Genomic DNA, 21,721 nt, shown 5'->3' on the forward strand with positions numbered 1-21,721 from the left:
TCATTTAAAAAAAAAAGGCTAGAGTTTCTATTCAATTAATACTAAGAAAAATATTTTAACATAGTTTCTAACTATAATGATGTCCATTTATTTCATGTCATTAAACTCAATACGACAACAAAAAAAACACTTACTATCCTGGATTTTGCTAATGTTATGTCTTACGCTCCACACTGCGTAAGTAGACTGATTGTACAGCTAGAAAATAATATAAGCTTTAAAAACACATATGTCTTACTACTTCATACTATGTAAAGTTTTTCATTTTTATAAGCTTAAAACTATGTTTATTTTGATTAGAAACGATAAAGGATGATGTAAGAATGCTGATTTTTTCCAGTTCCATAAATACACTGAATGTAGTAGCATTTGTAAGAAGTCATCTCCCTCCTCCCCCTATATTTCTCTATTGCAGTGAACAGCTAAACTGCCTGCCTCAGAACTGATTAGCACCTGGCTAAAAATGCAGAGTTCTCAGTCCCAGAGCCACTGGTGCAAAATCTCTGAGGAAGGGACTCTGGGGTCCTCAGATGACTCTTGTAAAAGCTGGGGTTTGAAAACTACTTTTCTACAGCCATTATCCTTGCAGTAAAACCACAAAGTATTAAGTGGATTTAAGAATAATTTTTAATTTTCAAATTGTACAAACTGCATTTTAAAACACAGGGGTAAGGCACTATCGTAAATCAAGAAATAAAATGTATTTTTACAGCAATTTCAATCTTGCATTTACATATCATCTTAGCAAAGTGGAATACCACAGTTAAGAGCATATAATAACATAGAAGAGAATGCTATATTTAATAGTTTTAAAGCAAAACCAAAGTATGTTAATTATGGAGTTTTATAGTCTAGCGGCATAAAAGCCAATATAAAGGTGAGTTAATAATATGCCTGGAAATTGCATATATAAAAGAATTTACTACTTTTCAAGCACTTAAAAAGACATCAATCTTCGTGTATCAGAGCACGGGCATATTAATCAGGTAACAAAAAAATTTCAGGGCCTTGTTTCAAAGCCAAATTCCAATGAATTAGACCAAAAGGCCTTCTATTAGCAAAATATCTATGTGTTAACTCTGTAACCAAAATACTGAAACACAAAAATTCTAAAACATCAAAGTCAGTATCACTGGTAGATGGAGCAAATCAATATTCCTGCCCAAGAGTGAATAAATTAAATCTGATGAGGAAACATCAAACAAAGTCAAACTGAGAGACTTTTTACAAAATAATCATCCTGTACTATATTGAAAGTGTCAGTCACAAAACACAAAGAAAATATTCCAGGCTAAAAGAGATGACAACTAAATGTGATACCTGAACCTGGATTGGATCTAGAGCCAGAACATACACGTGTTCGGAACATCAGGCTGATGAGATTTGAATAAAGGCTGTGGTTTAGATAAAAGTATTCAATCAACATTAATTTCCTGATTTTGATCACTGTATGGTGGCTATGTCAGAGAATGTCCTTGTTCTTAGGAAATATACGCTGAAGGAATTAATGTTTTTCAACTTCTCTCAAATGGTGCACAAAATATTGTAAGTGTGTATGGAGAGAAAGTTATGGCAAATGAAACGGAATGTTAACAGGTGGGGAATTTGTGTGAAAGTTTTCTAGGTTTTTGCTATTTTCCGGTAAGTTTGAAATCATTTCAAATCAAAAGTGATAAAAACATTTGTAAAAGCTATATCAGAAATACTAAAAAAATCTAAAATTTTTAGAATATATTTTAAGCTTCTTATCTAGAAGTACTTATGTCTATTTAAGATGTTTTGTAAATTTAGCCCCAAAATATGAAATTTAATGCTTTCATACTAGAAATTACAAAACTGTATTGCTCTTTTTTATTCTATTATACATATATTTCAGATCTGCATATATATTAAAAGAAAATACTTCTACATTTACATATTCATTAGAAAAATATTTTAAATGTTGCTTTTTATAGTTAATTTTTCCTTAAATGCTGCCTTAATGATTTATATTATCAGTTTCATACCAATAATTGTAATTTGAAAGTAGATTTAAACCAGAATGTTATTTAGTGGTTCTCTGATATATTTAAACATGTATATGTAACAAAGAACCCTGCCACATCAGATTACCAAATATACTTTGTTAAAGTACAGATAATTATTATGCAATGTGACTTCCTAAGCAATTTAACCTAATAGTGTAGTAATAGTGTCAAAGTTGAGGGTGGAGAGAGGTGTGACAGGAGGAAACAGTACTTAGCATACAGTAGGCACAAAATAAACATTTGTGGCAGGAAAAAAAAACGATTATTACATAATTCCCTATCACTTGTAATATATCATCAGAAACCATTAGACAGTGGCATAATAATCAGATGTTTAAAAATCTAAAGGTGCAAAAAGCTTCTAAGAATCTACAGAAATTACAAAAGCTTTGGTGAAAATGACTTTTTTAATACTTATTTGACATGCCATTTTCATTAAGCTATACCTATCAGGGATGTTTCTATATTTATATCAAATTAAGGCCATGAAAAATAAAAGATGTGTATTATACATATTGTATAACGTATCAAGCAATAAAGCTATGAAAAATCTAAAACCAGAATATGAAGGAATGTTACTAAATCCCATTGAAAGTTGCTAGTGTTAGCGTTTCTTGATGTATATTTTCAAAAGCTAAAGTCTATAGGATTGAATTCAAGTTCTATTTGATTCAAGTGCTGACTAGGCTATTGGAAGGAAAGGTACGGTGACAGTCACAGGAAACAAGTACAAAAGACTTACAAATACTTTCTTTTTAAAACCAAAGTGCTGTTTAAGCATTCTTTTCTACACAAAGAACAGTTTGGAACTAGTTGAAATGGAAGATACTGAAGATGAACTAAACTTAAAGTTATACATACTTTGAATATATTAATATAAGTCACTGAATAGTTTGATGCATTTTCATTTTTATTAAAGTTAATCACAATTCCTACTTCAAGATATTCCACAACTTAAGGGCGGGGGTGGGGGGGCAGGGAATATTACTGAGTATTACCGCTGCTTGAAGGAAGTACAAGTTGAATTAATGCAAATTTTAGGAAAAGAATTTGAAATATTTTTCATAAGATAGGCATCTAAAGAGATAAATATGTGAACTATTTATACTATGTTACCGAAGATAAAAACTCCTTGAAAATGTCTTCCATATAAAAATTCCAGATGAAAACAGATCAAGCCATGTAAGCAGAGAATGAACATTAGCATTTTGAGAATTAGTAACCTAATACGTATTGCTTATTACAACATTCAGCTGCAGAGGAAATATTAAAATGTAATATAATAAAAGAAATAGCACCTTTTAAAAGTCAAGTTACCAAAAATGAAAGTTTGCAAAACTGTTCTGAACTACAAACCTCCACATGAAATAATTTGAAAAGGGGATGGTAACACAAAATTTTGAAGACTAATGTTATACGTTGATGGAAATGCAAATAGTACAGAACGCATGAAGCCAAAATCACACCTATGGATCTATAGTGGGCAAAAGTTACTTTTCTTATAAAGTTACATATTTAGTATTCTCTCTAAACTGAGTCAGTAAAGCAGCATACCTTTACATAAGGAGGAACATTTTTAAAGGACCTACTTAAGAATTAAAGTAGTATTAAAGTATATCTTTCAGTGTATCGTTCTATTCAACACAGAGATAGGAGTTTGACGACTTTTTGATATTCAATGGAATTCAGAATAAAACAAGTCTGTTTCAGATCATAGCCCAAAACTTCTCATTACCTAAGTACTTCAAAGGGATTATCATAACATGATTTTCATTTGATGATTCCATGATAGACAGCAGCCTTTCTCGGCCACAGTTCTGAGTATAACATCATGATCAGACCCAATGTTAACTATGATTTTCCAAGTGAGGCAAAGTATATACTTATATTCTTTCTAATCCCTTAAAATCCTTAGGGTTGAAAAGGTTATCCTTAAGTGGTTAATTCAAATAAAAATAAATTTGCTCAGTGGTATGCACAATTTCAACGGCCTACACATATTTTCAAAGAATATTTTTCAATTGTGACATCTACCTGAATTTTTTTAATACAGCTATTTTATCTATATTGAAAACTGTATCATGGTAAATTATATATTCATGCTTCCAAAAGTTGGTATTAATAAAAAATGTTGCCTTATCACTTGAAATAAAGAAATCTTGGGTGCAAAAAACACTAATACATTATTAACGAGTTATAATTCTGTATTTACTTTCATTTATAAATATCATATCAATATCACTAGCAGGTATCATAATATGGTTAAATCATTAAACTAATTTCTATATTGACCAAAAAAGCTTTGAGCATATATTGCAAAAACAAACTTACTCAAACTAAAAAGGAAAAAATAAATGTAAGGTTTTTTGCAGGTAACACACGATTATTTTTTTAATGATCATCATCTACCCAGGAGTTGGTAAATACTTGCATAGTTCTTGTAGAAAAAAATGGACCTGGCACAATGTGAAGACAAATACTGGCAAATACCACATGTCTCAAGTTGTATTTGAAGAAATGATACAATCTGTAATATTTCGTGAAGTCATTTATTCTTGTTATTAAAACTTGGACTCAAGCAATCCTGGTTATTCTGGAAAAAGCACCTTGTTTGTAGGGGTCATTTAATCATCCTTTTCTACAATCATCTCTCCGTGAAGCACCCTTCTTCTTTGACGTAGCATGTGAAAATAGAGTTGTGGAAACACTTAATTGAAAAAAGAAAAGAAAGAAAGATAAACTATGGTGGGAAATTCTGTGCACTTGAAACCTCTTAAACATGGCAAACTTTAAGAGCAAGCACATCAGATACCACTGCTACCCCTTAATATTTACAGAGCTCAGGGTAAGAGTACAAATGGAAGCCCACATACCATCTGCCTAAATATCTTAATGCCACAAACTGTGGGGTATTTTTAGCAAACTTAAATATCTTGATATATATACCTTCATAATGACTTGGAAGGCCATGTTTGAAAGTAGAATCCTGTAACACTTTGGAATACTGTGCCAGAACATTCCAGCACATTCTATTGGCTGTTTCATACCATGAGGGGGGTCTTGTGAATATATGCGTGGATACCCAAGCCCATACGACCCTTACCCAATCTATACACCTCACAAACGGCTATCCCTAGCTACCCCTTGATTTCAGGGCTATGTACACTGGTGACATGGTTACTCAGGAGAACAGACTGGGGCAGAGGCTTATGCAGTCCCTAGATGTATGCTCAGTGCCATCTGAGTAGCAAATTCCATAGTCCCATGTTTCTGGAGTGTGATCTGGGGGGTGGGGACTGGGGGTGCTGTGTGGAGGGCCAGGACAGGGCCTAGAGCAGAAGCCCCTCTTGGCTAGGTATAAGGGTGGTCTGTTATATACAAGCTCATAAATGTATATGCATCAGGTGAGTTAGACAGATGGTCATCTGTCCTATCAAATCTGAAAAATTATTTTGAGCCAATTTGAACCAGTGCTTTAAATTATAGTGTAAGTATTGGTGGATGGACAAATTAACAACAGTTATAAAGAATACACAGATAAAAACATTTCTGAAAATGATGAGAATAACCAAATGAATGAATTAAATTACAAAACGAGCTTGACTATGTTGCTTAGACAACTTTGGATAATTATTTTTAGAACTTAGCTCAAATGGGGCAAAAATGCACAACAGATTTTATTGTTTTTTCAATTTAGGTACTACTCATCTTGATAGATGTAACCATCATATTACACCTAGAAGCCTAAACATATTCAGGTCACATAAACTTAACTAATTACTGCAAATGCTTCTATAACACTCTGAGTAGTTTAGTAGCAGTATAGGCTGGAATTCAAATCTTGACCTTATTTACTAGCTGGGTGATTTTTAAGCCATTTACTTTACCTATCTCATCTGTAATGTCCTCGTTGATAAATGAGAACTGATAGAAGTTCTTTGGAGTACTAAAATAAGTACTCGAAAAGTACTTTTAATACTTTTAAATAGTAAAGGATTTAATAAGCAAAGCAAAATTAATTGTTATTACTACTTATATTAATAATCAGGTGGAAAACATGCCCCTGGCTGACTGATCTTCCAGCGAGGAGGCCTCTCAGGTAATTGTCAGCATGGGAAATTGAGAAGCTGCTACTGGCTTAGAGCAGAGTCTACATCCCCCAGGACACCTGAAAACACACAGTTAAAAGTTACTGGTTTGATGATGGTAAACCATGATGTGTAGGCCCTGGGTTTCCATGGAGATGTCTCAGTGATGCTGAGGAAGAGGGGACCCCATACCTGAGCCTGCAACTATGATATGACAGACACTGAAACAAGGTCTGGCTCTGCTCAAGGCGAGCTGCCATTCCCTAGGTGTCGGGAACAGCAGGGGTTATACATGACAGTTGTAGGTTTACCACTCCTTCGCCCTCCTGACCTGGCTTTGGGGGATAACCTAATGAGAGTCAGGCTGAAATGGTACAAAAATAGAGGAATGAAAACATTATCTGACCGTCAAGTCAATTTGAATTTTAGAAAAGCTTAGAAATTAGAGATTTCAAGGGGTTGGCCAAGTTTAATGCTCAGCCCCTTTAGATGAAATATTTTTTCTTATGACAATGTAGATTTTTAGATTCTATAAACTTTTCTCATTTCTCTCCCCACCCCCACTGACATCAGTCTTTAATTTTATTGAGAAAGGTAAAAGACAGCCTTGCTTTACCTTCGTATTACCTACTACTGACTATGAAAATTTGAGCTAAAAGCAAGCACTATTAGTACTTAAATGAAGCAAGTAAAGCCTCATCAATTCATTGCAACTACTGAAAAGTGATAAATTAGTTAAGAGGCTGAATTATTCAAAATATTTTAACAAAAGTGGCTTCATTATTTTCTAGTACATAGAGCAACACACGTAAGGCCAAAAAATATGCCTAGATGATTTTTCCAAGTACATACTTAATGAATAGATAGAAATTACTGAAAATTTTCTTGGATACAATGTTTCTATTCAGATACCTAATTTTAAATGCTTTACAAATAGTTCACTAATGCATGCTTTATCTTTTCTTTAAAAAGATAAATCATAATAAGCTTATTTTTAAGTAATTTGGGGAAAGCAATCATTTGTGTATTTATTTACTGACCCTTTTTCTCTTAAGTAGAAAAATGTCTTTTGATTCATTCGCTCTTCAATTATTTCAAATTATAAATACATGTGGAAGGGAATAGAGGTTTCAGTGTTATCTGTAAGCCATTATTTCTTTCTCCTTGTTTATTAAGCCAGAGATTATAACTTTTTTAGAACTTTCATAGCATATGCTAAATCAAAATACTAATAAATTCATACTTACATGGTATATATGAGGCCATGGTTATAAGAAGAAAATAATAGTAGTCAAAAGAGACATTGTATTTATTAGGAAGTCTTATAGAAAACATTCCCGTTTTCTTCACATATGGTAAGGCAGCATATATCGTGAGAAGTTCGCCAGCAACTCCGACAGGATATAAGATGATAAAAAAATTATATCTGGAGAAAGAGAAACCTCAGAGAATTATTTTTCCAGAATAAGTGTCAAATCTAATATCACGGTTCTTTGGCTACTATATTTCAACTTAAAAATTCTCCTTCCTATACATACTTATAACAACCTCACATAAAAAGGTTATTTTTTTTGTTTTAATCATTTGCTTAATTTATCATGTTTTTTTCTCACTACAGTTACCATTTTAAATGTCAAGATCATAAGAAAATAAGACATCAACTTACTTTACAGTACTTAAATAACTATAAAAATTTTAAATGTATATGCAATTTTTATGAGTATTATGAGTATTATGTGAGTATTTATGGGTATTTATATGAGTATTATATCATAAAACAAAAGTAAGTATTGTAAAATATTGTAAAAGTACTTCTTTGACACCTGAATCTTAAGTGATTGATTTTTCCCCTGTAGCTAGTCACTGACTATTCATATACTGTGCTTTAAAAGACCAATTATGATCTAATTTTATACCTAAATCTTGAAATTACCAAAGCAGTGCTTTGGAGACACTTAGAAAACTCTACGTGACTACTAACTGAAAGAGAACTACTATTTCGTAAAACAGGCAATACTACCTAAAGCATCAGTAACTACTAGTGAATACATTGTCTAAAACTGCTTTTGTGACAAAAAAAAGTCAAGACAAGTTGTTTCCTGAACCCCACTCCCCCTCCCCAATTAAAAAGGGATAGTTTAGTTTGCTTAAACTAGAGCTGAAAAAGTTCTATTCAAAATCCAAAACCACAATCTGTTCATTTGGACTGCGGCAAGTTCTCTGACACAGAGTATGCCAGGCATCATGTATGTTCCAGCTAGGGAATAGTCAGGGACCCAAAGAAATGGCATTTTTCCATCTTAAAAAAAAATAATGATTTTTTTTTTCTCTAAGTCAGTCTCTATATAACAGAAAATTAAGGTCAAAATTTTGCTGGAAAAAGAACCCATATTTTATTTAATCATTTTGTTGCCACTAAGAAATATTTATACAGAAAAGTCAAATTTGTCAGTTTGGCAAAAGGCTTGGAGATGACTTAAAAATCACGTTACACCTATATGCCAAGGGTAAGAAATAATGGAGTGGGGAAAGAATTACTAGCCAAAATAGATTCACTGGTAAAGAAAGAAAAATGATCCTTTTCCCTGTCCCCATTTATCCCCTCCTTTGCTTCAGTATATCATGTGCTTTCTTACCAGAATTCTGTAGTGATATGTAAGTCATTGAAATCAATCTTGTCCTATCTCAATTTAAAATCACATAACTGAACATATCATATTCCCCTTTCATGTAAAACATTCAAACTTATTTAAATGTTTTTTTTTTTTAACTTTACGTGACTCAGATTTTTTTTTGGTGGGGGGAGTAGTATTGTTCTTTAGAAGGAAAAAAACCACTCCTAGAATAAACTAGTTTAAAGCCTTAAAGACAGTGATTATTTTTAATGAAATGGAAACAAATTACAAAATTTATTTGACTTTATTTGAATTTTAAAAAGACTGCATGTTACCAACTCTCTAAATTCTGATGGCAGCATGCAAGATTTACCTATTCAGAAAAAGATATAATGCTTCTTTGAAGATTCCTAATTGTCATATAAAATTGTTTTGAAGGGAATGCATTTTTGAAATTAAAATGGAAATCAATACAAAAACATAACAATATTCAATTATCTACTTAGTAGACTTTTCCAGGCACACTTCTAACACATAAATAAAATCAAATTATATTCAAACTGTCACAGTAGGCCAACTATTTATAAATAAAAAGGCATTTCTAAAGTGAGTTTTATTTGAGAATAGCAGTTTCAATATTGTCAACATAACTACAAATATAATTTTAGGTTATTTAATGGGGTTGGCAAATACATAGAGATGGTTGGTATCTTTAAGATTTGTGACACAAAATATAATTATTTATGATTCTGAACTGACATATTATGTTAACATGTGCATTTTGAAGTTGAAAGATTTTATCCTACCTTTTTAACACTTAGGCAATTGACAAAGGATTTCTAAACAGCAAATTTAAACATGCAATGGCAGAGTTGTGAACTCTTCCAGAAATTCAAGACATGCAAATGAATTCCAAAAGGCAGACAAAGCATTGAAGGCCATTATCTTCCACAAACAAATTTACAAATATAGCAAATGAAAAGAGGCCATTCCATGAATTAGTATTTTATAGGCACTAGAGGTCCAGGAGACTGGGATCATGCAAAATGGCATGGACACACCTTCCAGGAACAAAGCCCAGCTACCCTCCAAACCGCCAACCTTGTAAAAGGCCCAATCACGAAAAGTAAGTTTTCAGATACAAAAAAAAATAAAACCAACCAAACGCATACAAATAAATGGTGGTGCAACCTCCTTAAAACAAAAATATGTTTAAGCTCGAATTATAATTTTAAAGCATTTTATTATATACAAAGTGGTAAGCCACGAATGTCTAAAAAGGAGCTAGAGAATATTAAAAAGTGGAAAAATACATAACAGCTGCTCCAGGAATTCAAACTTTAAAAAGAACAAAACACCTTTTGCTTTAAAAATCGTTTCAGGATAGATACATTTAGAATCTTTGAAATATAAATTTTGTTTCTATTGTAAATAATACAATTTCAAATAGGTGTGACTTTTAAAAATGTCATCTCTGCTACTTAAAACATACAAAAAAGTTCACATTGTATATGAGATATTAAAAATTGTGCATACCAGATTGAATATTAAAATAATTTAAGTCAATGAGACAAAATGTCATATTTTTGGCACAGTTTAATTCCAAAAATATATATTTTGCTTTCAAAACAAAAATGAAAGGCCAATTAAGAGGTTATTTAAGGATAGTAATACAGTTTGTCTTGTACTGATTTCACCCAAAATAAATATTACTATGAAACCTCTTCGATCATTAAATTAAGCCTTGACAATCAAGTTATAACAGCGCTGATACCCAAAACAACAGCACGCTGACATCACAGGGCTAAGACACAAATGTTAATTCACTGGCATTAGCTCTGCAACAAAATACGCATGCACAGGACTGTGAGAAACTAAGCTGCATGACATCGCCACCTGGCCCATTTAATGAAGTATGGCAAGTGGTCGAGAAGACTGAATGTGTAGAAGGAATAGCGAGTGATCTCAGTCACAGTCCACGCGACCAGAAAAAGCACCACACTCTCTTCATTCTGGATCTGCAGAATGACAGAGAAATCCACAGTGTTGTTCAGCGTTGGGCGTTTTTCTCCACGAAGATATTTTATCTTAATTATTTACTACATGTCTTTTCTTATAATGGTATGGTAGGGTTAGACAGATGCAATACAGAAAACGTCATACAGTCACCACTATGTAATTCATTACAAACACACAACTAAACTATGTCCTAAGCACAGGAATGTCATTTTTCTACTGGTTTCTCTCTCTCGCCCTTCACTCCAGCCAGTAACTCAACCATCCCAGGTCAATAACACCCCCTCAAAACCAGCATGGGAACAATCTGACTCTCTGACTTTCTGCTGGTTGTTAAATCAGACCCATTCTACTGTAGCGCAAACTCCTGAATCTGCCCATTTGTTTTTGGCCCTGCAACCACCAACTTAATCCAGGGCTTCATCATCTCTTATCCAAACTACTGTAACAGCCTCCTAAAAAGTCTCTCCTCTCTTTATGATCTTCATGGATGGAAGTTTTCTCTTAAATGTGAAACAAAGACACAAACAAGAAAAAAAAAAACAAAAACTGGAAGCAGCTAGTCCCGTGACTTGAAAACGTCACTGGTTCCCCGCTGCTTAATGGGAGAAAAGGGTACAGTCGGACCTCCTGAGCATGATGTTCAAGGTTCTTGACAATCCGAGCTCAGAAATCTCTCTGACTTGATCTGCAAGTACTCGCACCCCCATCACCTCTTTCTGGTGACACTAAACTCTATATTATTTTCAGAAATATTCTCTGAACATCTGCACCTTAATACATGCTCTTTGCTCTAACCAGAATGCTACTCCCTTATTCCTTCTCATAGAAAACCCGTTCTCGTCTCATCTTTTAAGATCCAGCTAAGACATCACACCTGCTGGAAAACTTTTCCCAAACCCCTCCTCTCACCCTGAGCAGTTATTTGCTCATCTTCCTGTTCTTACAGAACTTTGTTCATACCTATAACACTTGCCAATTGCATCAAAATTTGTCTGCCTAATTTCTGGATATTTGTCAGTGCTCAACTTATACATCCTTTCCTCGGAGAGCCTTCTTTCTCTCCGTAGGTCAGGCTAAGTCCCCAGGTACATTGCAACATGTATTGGTCTCTTATTTCAAGGCACTAATACAATGATTATTTGTGCAACCACTTATTTAGCATCTCTCCCAATTACAGGCGCCGTAAGGTGGGAACCATATTTGTATTATTAACAGCCAGATCTCAGCACGGTGTCAGTCACAGAATGGGTGTGGAATTGGTATTTGCTGAATGACTCAACATCTGTATGACTACCCCTCACTCCCCAGCAGTCAGTACACATGACAGCAGGGACTGCCTTGTTCATTTTTGTACATCCAGAAATGAGCACAGTGCCAGATGTGCAGAATGAATGTACAGAATGGTTGAATTAATTAAAGAGTGATAGAGAGATGACAATGGGAAACCATTGCTGAAGAAAATTAAGTAGTAGTTATTAAGGTAGAGACCCACTGGAGGATTAAAAAAAAAAATAGCAGAGGGATCTTTTTCCTCTTGGGGACTAGCCACCCTCAGAGTCTCTTTAACTTCTTTTCGCCAGGTGATGTTGGCCACCCTGTCTTGTCTTTCTTCTTCCACACTCTTCAGACTCTTTGTGGTCCAGCTGTTATATTCATTCACTATCTGGAATGGTCTCTCTTCTATTCTGTTAATGCTGGAGTCCTGCTTTTAAACTACGGGGCAATCTGAATAAAAAGTCTGGCTCTCCGTGTGCCATGTGCTCATTGCCATCTGCATGGCAGTCACTGGTTAGGGACCAAGCGGATCGAGCAAGCTGAGAGAAAGAGAGGGCTGAAATGCAGAGTCATAAAAGGCAAAAAAGGTCAGCGATCTGTCCCCATGCAGACAGGAGGCCAGTGAGTCCCACAGGCGCTCAAAGGGAAGTTAGGTATCCTCCCAAGCCCAGGAGACAAGAAAGGCATCTGAAGAATGGAAAGGAGACCAGAGATCTGTCTTCAAGCAGACAGAAGACTCCAGAGACTGTCAAGAAGGTCAGAAGGGCCCATCTAGGAGGTGTTTCTGCCTTGGGTTTAAAAGGCCCGATGTCCTGACATAGTAAGTATGAGGTCTGCTTGTCTGTCTCGAAGGGTTTAAGCCATTAATTGGATTCAGGTCTGTCTCCTGTCATGCCTCAATAAATAACGTGGTTATTTTTCCCTAAGTTCCTCAACCCTTCTGATTTTCAGTCTTTGCCATTTGTTCAGATCTCCAGGCCTACATTTACTTTTCTGGTCTGTGGCTACAACCCTCAATGCTAAATGAGGAAAAATAAGCTGTTTACACCGACTTCAATTACATAATCAATGTACATAACGTCAATAGAAAAGAAAATTATCTTTTTAACCATTTCACAGAACAAGAGTATTTTTAAAACACCCGAGGAGAGTACATTATGAATACAGAATGCCAATATTGGGTTTTGCTTGTGTTTCAAAGTCATTCTACTAGTTCATGGAGTCAGTGGACAATCACACTTAAATCCAAACCCAATCTTTTTCTGTCCAACGGTCTGCTTCCTGAAATATAGCAATGTTAATATTTTAGATTACTAACAATAAAAACTCTGTCTCCTCCAGGCTCAAGTAAAGAACATGGTCATGCCACTTACTGGTTTTATACTGTGAGTAATGAGCCACACCATAAAGATTCTTGAACTCACTTGGACCCCAGCCACAAGCACAGAAGTAGGTACGATTCCTTAAAGAAAAAAACAAGTCAACCATTGTCCTCAAGGCAATTTATGTCCAAAATGAAAATTAAACAAATCACTCACCAATTAAACAGTGGACTATCTGTAAGCGAATAAAAAAATCACAAGTCAGTAACATGCAACATGAAATAAATCCCTGTCGACATCGGTTTTAAACAAATCCACAGGCGTAGCATAATCAGCAAAATAAAATTAATTTTTCAACAAATAAATTTTCAAATAAACACGACAACAGTAGAAAAACAGCATCATTGAAAACTTACCTCAAGCACGGCAAATGTCTGGAAAAATTTAAGTGTCTTCTGAATACTTTTATATAAACCCTTGTGTGTTCCTTTTTCCATATAAAAACGTACCATGGCAATAGCTAGAACCAACCACCTAGAGAAAATAAAGTATTTTATAAAATTCTATCAAAATAATTACCACCGATCTTCCTGAAAACAAATGCCACAATTTATATAGCAATAGCGTGTATGTTTCATTATTTTCTCAGTTCGTTACTCTATTTAAAAAACCCGCAGAGAGAAATGACAAACATTATTTTTACACTGACTCTACAAGGAATGAATGGAACATATTCATCCCCTTGTAGGCTTCAAACAACTGTCAATCAACGTCCATTGTACTTTTGGTTTCAGCAGATAAACTGATAGACTGAAAAAATCAGGTTTATTACCAAAAATAGAATTATAAAGCATTTAATAATTATATAAAGATTTCTTAAAGTAAAAAGGTGTGCTGTATAAATGTGTGCTTTATACAAATCCACAGTATATAATTATATGTAATTATAAGGAAAAAATCTTTATTAAGAATATTTTTATAATTTTCATTAACTATTTCTGTGCCACAGAAAGGATACACAGAAAGTCAGGCATGGGCCTTCTTTCAAAAGTTGATCTTTAAAAAGAAAAAATACCCATGTCTTCCCTTATCAACTTATATTTGCACATTAAATATAGATTCTATACTGTGAAATAACAGTACTTAAAATACAAGCCACACTTGGGGAGACCAGCTTTCTCACCCTTCCATTCAGCCTCCTGGAGTCACTGAGGAGAGGTAATATTTTTTCTCTAGTAAGGGCTTCGCAATTACAAAAAGCATAATTAAGTTATTAAAAGTTGCACCATCTGTAACTTTTAAAAATCTTTAATAAAATACCCATGGAAATGAGTAGCTACCCCAGGCTTTTAAATTTTAAATCGGTCTCCAAAGTGTCTAGTTAAAAGGATTTATGAATGATAAAATTATTATACAGTTTTAACTTTTTAATTAAAGAACAGTCATAAAATGGACAAATGGCTTAAAGACTCCTGCAAAGAAACTACTGATTGAATAAGATAAAAATGCAAGCTTTACAGAACAGTAAGAAAACGGCAGAATGACACTTCTACCCCTCCTCAGCACAGAATGAGGTAAAAGCCATGACTTTTTTATGAGATGTGACAAATCAGGTAAATGTCTGAAACTATCACAAAGACCTTTGAAATGGAGAAATAATAACAACAACAAGTATACTTTCAGAGTGCTTTCCGTGTATTAGACACTATTCTAAATACACATTTAACATATTAATATTCCATCCTCGCAATAACCCTAGAAGGTAGCAACTACTAATATCCTATTTTACTGCTGTGGAAATAGGCAGAAAGGGTGACGTAGCCACTCAGCTGGGACCTAACCCCGCTACCGAGCTCAGAGTCTTGAAGCATATGCTGTACTGGTCTGGCTCGAGGTATATACTGTGCCGAGGTATATACTGTGCCTATGATTCACTAATCATAGTGATTCATGTATTTAATTTATAAGTAAAATTTAAAAGTTACATGGAGAGTTATGCTCAAATATTTTCACTGATAGGAGTGTGCCAGCAAAACTTTTGGATGCCACTGTTTTCTGAGACAATCACCATGCAGAGACATCAAGTGACTTATTTATCCTGAGTCTCTGAGTAAGTTAATGGTCGAGTGTGAAACACAACTCTTGAGGTCTCCAAACCCCAGTGCCGCTCCCTGTTCACTACACCACAGCTTTACTGAACTCAACTGATGGTGTCACCCCATGTGACAGCCCACACTGAATTCTGTGCTGGGCTGACCAGAGGCCACTAATCTGGAGAGCATTTTAGACGCCTTCCAGGTTTAAGATGTTATGACTTCATCATCCTCAACTCCCAGTCCCTAGACTACTTCTAATAAGGAAACAAAAAGTTTAATAAGATGTTTTCATTCACATTTTTCATACAATTGTCTTTTTATTTTTAAGGCAAATCCTTAAAATCAGATTTTTCAAAAGATCAATTTGAGTGGTAATTATTATGGATTACTAAGGTAACTATTAAGGTAATAATAAGGATTACTTTTGATAGCAATTATATAAAAATCCATTCATTTTAACATTATGACAAATTTTACTGTTGTTCCATAGGTGGCAATAATACCAATCACCAACCTGTTCGAAATAAAAGAAATTAACTCTCTGGGATTAGAAAGGATCATCAAACCATCTACGCTATGCTCTCGTCAATAAAGATGGCCAGGAGCTACTGTGAACTGGTCAGGGCTCGCTTCCTCAGCCCACCATCACAAGGGGTGACAATCAAAGTCTCTCGTAAGGGTTCTACGTTTGCCTAACTTTGGACTTCCTACATCCATCGGTTTAGTAATTGTAATAAAACCATAAGCGATTCCAAAAAAGACTAGAACTTCTGCAATTAGGAATTCTTTTCTGGAAAAGTTCTGTTTTGTTTTAAATATGCAGATCTATTGATTACCAAGATGAACCCAAATAGATACCACTTAGTCCTTGATCAAATTCTCTATTTGGAAAATATAAACATGTGTTCCATATGGAGAAGGTTTCTTGTTTGCTTGCTTATTAATTCACTTGTTTACTCATTCACCTTCAGGTTCAATATTTATTGCTAAGCCAGGTAGTGTGCTAGAAGCTGGGGAATTAGAGATAAACAGGACACAGCTCTGGCCTCAAGGAACTAAATTAGTAAGAGGAGACAACAGCGCGGTGCTGGAGCAGGAGACATATGCCATCACTTAATAAACACAGGGCTTTCCTCTCATGTTGCTATAGCTACAATGATCCCGAAAAACCTGATGGAAAAAGCGGCTTTCTTCTCACTGCCCTCTTTTGCTTCTTTTTCTCCTGACATTTCCTAGAAGCCACCTGTATCCTTGAAGAGCTTGGTTACCTACACCTTCGTCTTCTTTTTCTCTTCTTTTTTATTTTTCATCTCATCACTGCTTTTTAAATTTGTATTACAAACAACCCAAACATATACAAAGACGCGGAGAATGTTATAATGTGCCTGTTACTCACCTTCAACCATTATCGTCTTATGGACAATCGTGTTTCATCCAAACCTCTATTCACTTTTCTTCCCCAACATCCCTTCCCCTCATTATTCTGAATTAAAACATACGTCCTATAATATGATTCATAAGTGCTTGATTATGTATCTGTAAAGGATTTTTAATAAACATAACCATAATACCACCATCCCATTTTTAAAAATTAACAGTAACTTCTTATATCACGAAACAGAATACGAATTTCCTCAATTGTCTCATAATTTTTTTACATCACGATTGAAATAAAAATCACACTTGATAATAGTTGCTATGTCTTTTATGACTCTTAATCCACAGGTTTCCCCTCACTCTCTCCCTCCATCCGTTCACTTCTCCTCCCCTGTCTTCTCTTGCAATTTGTCTCTTGAGACAGAGTGGTTTGTCCTGCAGTTACCTTCAATCTGGGTTTTGCTAATCAGATACCCACATGTCATTTATTAGGTTCTTCTGTCCCCTGTAATTCCTGTAAATTGATAGTTCTAGAGGCCTGATCAGATAGGTTGATGTTCTAGGCCATTTCACAGGCTGTGTTTACATTCCTCTAAGGAGCACATAATTTCTGACTGTCCCTCTTGTTTGTGACGTTAGCAGTCAATGATGATTATTGCCCAGATCCATTATTTCAGCAGTTACTGAAAAATGGTATTCTAATTTTATCATTTCTTCTTCATAGTGTACCTCCTTTAAAGTAACCATTTGGAGGCTTGTACCAGAAATGTTCTTTGACGCACATACCATTCGTACTTTCATATGCTGTTCATTGACACCTCTAAATTTCCTTTCCTAGACTAAAGTGAGACTTTTGTTTAGCAGCCAATGCATGTTTCAACTTACTGCATATAGACACTCATGCCAATAGAGTTAAGCTGAAAGGTTCATAAGAGAAAAAAATCAACAGATAATTGGAATTTATTAAGACCATCTTCTCTTTGAGAGACACTGTAAAGAGAATGAAAAGCCAAGCCACAACTTGGAGAAGATACTGACTAGTCACATACCTGAGAAAGGACTTGTATCCAGACTATGTAAAGAACTCTCAAAACTTAATTACAGAAAATCAGACAACTCCACAAAAAATGGTGAAAGATTTGAACAGACACTATACTAAAGAAGATACATAGTTGCCAAGTAACCATAAAAGATGCTCAATGTCATTAGTCACCAGGGAAATAGAAATTAAAATCACAATGAAATAACACAACACACCTATTAGAATGTTTAAAATTACAACTGACTGTACAAAGTTGGTGAGGATGTGCAGCAACTGGGACTCTCACTCATTGTCCATGGAAGCGGAAAACAGTACAGTCATGTTGGAAAACAGTTTGGCAGTTTCTTAAGAAGTCAAGAATGTGACTACCCTACGAGCTGGCCACTCCACTCGTTGGTTTTGACCCAAGAAAAATGAAAGCATGTGTGCATTCAAAGAGCTGTACTTGAGAGTTCATAGCTGTCACAGTCGTAGACAAAAACTGGAAAGAACCCAAATGTCCATCAACAGATGAATGGATAAACAAGTTGTGGTAGATCCATACATGGATCTGTTCTCCTCTAGAATAAAATACATGTTTATAAGTTAATGTTTTGGGAAACATATGCCTGAACCTCGGGTTTGGGTTTGGTGCTCTAACAGCTCACACATGTATCCACCACGAAAATATTTTAAATGACTGTTCTTTCTGCGGGAAGAACATTTTTAAATTAACCATGAGGAATGGAGATTATCAATTTCAAACATCCACTGTGTGTCAAGCACCCTGCAGAACACTTCATAGCCATGATCTTTTTATTCCTTGTAATAGTCTAGCAAAGTCGTGTTGTTCCAATTTTACAGTTGAGAAAACTCAGGGTCACAAAGGTTAAGTAACTTATCTGAGGTTACCAAGCTTAAAAGGAGTGAAGCATAACCTTTAATCAACACCTTCCTGTACTGTTTACAGATTAAATCCAAACAGGTTAGCAAGGCATTGCAAGCCCTTGCAGTGGCCCTCCATCTTCATTTCCCTCCCTACACTTAGCCCATTTGTTGTTGCCTCAACAACACGTCTAGATCTATGTACCCTAATTCATGCTGTTTCCTCAACTATGCCTTTTAGATGCTACTCATCCCTCAAAGCTCAATTGAAATGCTATGGTCTCCCCAACAAAGCATTCCCTGATTCTCCCTACCTGTGTGACCTGACACCTCTGTAGAGACTTATTTCACCTGTCTCTCACAGCAATACACAAATATCCCAAGTTATACTTCTTCAAGGACAGGGCCTAAAATATTTATCTTATGTCTCTCACTTGACCTGGGACAATGCACATAACATAGCCTCAAAAGTATTTATTAACAAGAAAAAAAAAAAAAAGAAACGCTCACTTCTCCAATCAAGCACCTATTATAAACAAGTACCCTAAAAATCATTACATCCTTTAAATGTGTAATTCTGCTTCTGAAAATTCAACCTAAGCAACTAATTTAACAGAAACAAATAAAAGCAAAATGTCATTAGGGGCATGATTTAATCTATTATTGTACATTAACTCTATACACTTATGTAACCATGGAGGAGTATATTTATAAAAATGATATAGAAATTTTTTGATAGACTAGTAGGTGAAAATAGAATATACAATAGAGCATAAACTATAGCTACAATGCTCTATTACATGTATTCATTCACAATAAATGTTTATGGAGTGCCTCACAGAGCTTATACTCTAATGGGGAGATGACAGACAATAAGCAACAGGACAAATTATTAAAACGCACTGTTCAGTTATATGACAATAAGTGAGATGGAGAAAAGTTGGCAAGGAAGATAAGAAGCATTCTTGTGAGGTTGCTATTTGAATGAGGATAGCCAAAGTAGGCCTTCCTGAGAACAGATGTTTGAATAAAAACATGATGGTTAGATACTCTTACAACAGATAGTAAAGAAAAATGAAAGGTTATGGTAAGCTTATAGAATCAGGCGAGTCCTTTTATACATTTATGTAAAGAAATTTTTCTTGACTATTATATTATTGATTTTGAAACTATTACCCAAAAAAAGCAACAAACACTTCAAAGTTCTAAGAGAATGACAAAACAAGCAAGTTCAACAAACAAACAAGACCCTCAGCTCATCCTCTGCTTTCCACCCTACTAAATGTAGACTTTTGTGTCCCACTTCCAACACCACAGCTTCTCCAACCTTATTTGGCACTATTCTCCAACCCTCCAATTAAGTCGAGAATACACCAAGCTTTCTTACATCGCGTACTTATTTCCAGAATGTACCTCACTTGACATATCTACCTTCTACATATACAAATCCTATTCCTTTTTCAAATCTCGACACATCTAGAAAACCTTCAAAGAGTCAGTTACGTGGATTATTCTATTTCAGTTACTCTTGCCTTGAAAGAGAGATGAAAATAACAAGGAACCTTCTCACAAGTTTCAGACAAGCAGTAAATTGCTGGGGCCTGAAAGAAGGAGAAGAATGAAGTCCGAGAACACCAAAGAAGAGCATTTAATTCTGCTCTGGGCTGAGTAAGAGACCTAGAAAACTTCGAAGAGGGTGGTCTGGGTAGAAGTCACAGGAGGAATATGGAGGATAACATAAGAGTGAACAGCCTGAGCAAAGATGGAGAGGGGCAAGAAAATTAAAACACGTGGTGCTTTGAGGGCAGCATGAATTAGAGATTTCAAATGCAATTAAACTGGAAAGGGGACATATTGCAAAGGGCCTTAATGGCAGACAAACCCCTTCAGTTACAGCAGGGATAATGGGGAGTCACTGAAGGCTTTAAACTGGAGTTAGGCATTGATTTTCATTTTTTTAAAAGGCAACCTGACCTACAAATGGAAGAGTGGACTGGAAAGGGAAGGGACAGCAGACCAGTTGATAAATGGCAGGTGTTCCAAAAATGTTTATTAACTGACTGAGACTATCACAGAGAGAATTCTTTTAGCCTTCATTCTATGAAGGCAGCGGGGTATAGTGAGCACTCAATTGTTCTCCAGTTGCGCTGAATATATTCCTTTGCTCTTTCAAGATCATAAAGTTTAGTAAAGTGGAAAGGCAAAGAAGAAGCAGGGCTCTGGAGTCACATTGTCTGGGCTGAAGTCCAAGTCCAACACTTGCTGGTTCTGTGATCTTGCCTAACCTCTTTGTTCCTCCGATTCCTAATCTATCAAATATATCGTGTACCCCTCACAGGATTGTAGAGGACTAAAAATGAGACGGTATATCTAAAGTAACCAACACAGTGCCTGGCACATAGTAAATCCTCAATAAATACTGTATTTCTTGTGAACGTATTTGGTATTCAGGATGAAACGCAAAGCACATAATAGGTACTCAGTTCTGTGACAAATCATTTATTAAATCTTTGTCAATCGCGTTTTTCTAAAAACTTCCTATAAAAATGTCTTATTTTCCCGAAGTTTATAAAGGTTAGTGAGGGTCATTCGATAATGGAAAATAACTTCCTTTTCAAAGGCAATGCAATTTAGAAACGGAAGAGCATGTTCTTCACAGGTTTTGAAAAGCAGTCAACACAGAAGTCACTTTGACAGCTCTTTGAAGAGCGATAGTCATTGTGTAACCTTAACATGTAAGTCCAACTCAAAGCCAAAAATAAAAGTACAGGGTATCAGTAATGGAGCATGGGGCCGTAAAGATGCTGGACACGAGTGCCTCGCTCCAATAAGGCAGGGTTTTTAAAAAAACTGTCCCGAGTAAGAAGCTCTAGGAAGTACTATAGCTTAAAAACCAAAAACGTGGTGACATTAACAATTAAGAAAACTTTGACCTGGGGCACAAGGAAACGCACGCGAGGGGCCGGCAGCCGGGGAAGCGGGGGCGGCTGCACCCC

At 35.3% G+C, this 21,721-nt stretch overlaps 1 protein-coding gene across 1 annotated transcript; it reads right to left on the reverse strand.

The window, feature by feature from the left end:
* Positions 1-609: 609 nt before the first annotated feature.
* On the reverse strand, positions 610-14,133 carry HACD1 (3-hydroxyacyl-CoA dehydratase 1). The gene is made up of 6 exons (XM_015585682.2): positions 13,763-14,133; positions 13,563-13,581; positions 13,398-13,486; positions 10,627-10,748; positions 7,363-7,541; positions 610-4,734 (listed from the first exon to the last, which is right to left on the reverse strand). Exons 1-6 carry the CDS (start codon positions 13,856-13,858, stop codon positions 4,652-4,654), a joined length of 588 nt encoding a protein of 195 aa, XP_015441168.1. The 5' UTR covers positions 13,859-14,133; the 3' UTR covers positions 610-4,651.
* Positions 14,134-21,721: the final 7,588 nt, after the last annotated feature.

This window comes from Pteropus alecto, unplaced genomic scaffold (assembly GCF_000325575.1).
Source record: "Pteropus alecto unplaced genomic scaffold, ASM32557v1 scaffold11, whole genome shotgun sequence".
NCBI classification, from domain to species: domain Eukaryota; kingdom Metazoa; phylum Chordata; class Mammalia; order Chiroptera; family Pteropodidae; genus Pteropus; species Pteropus alecto.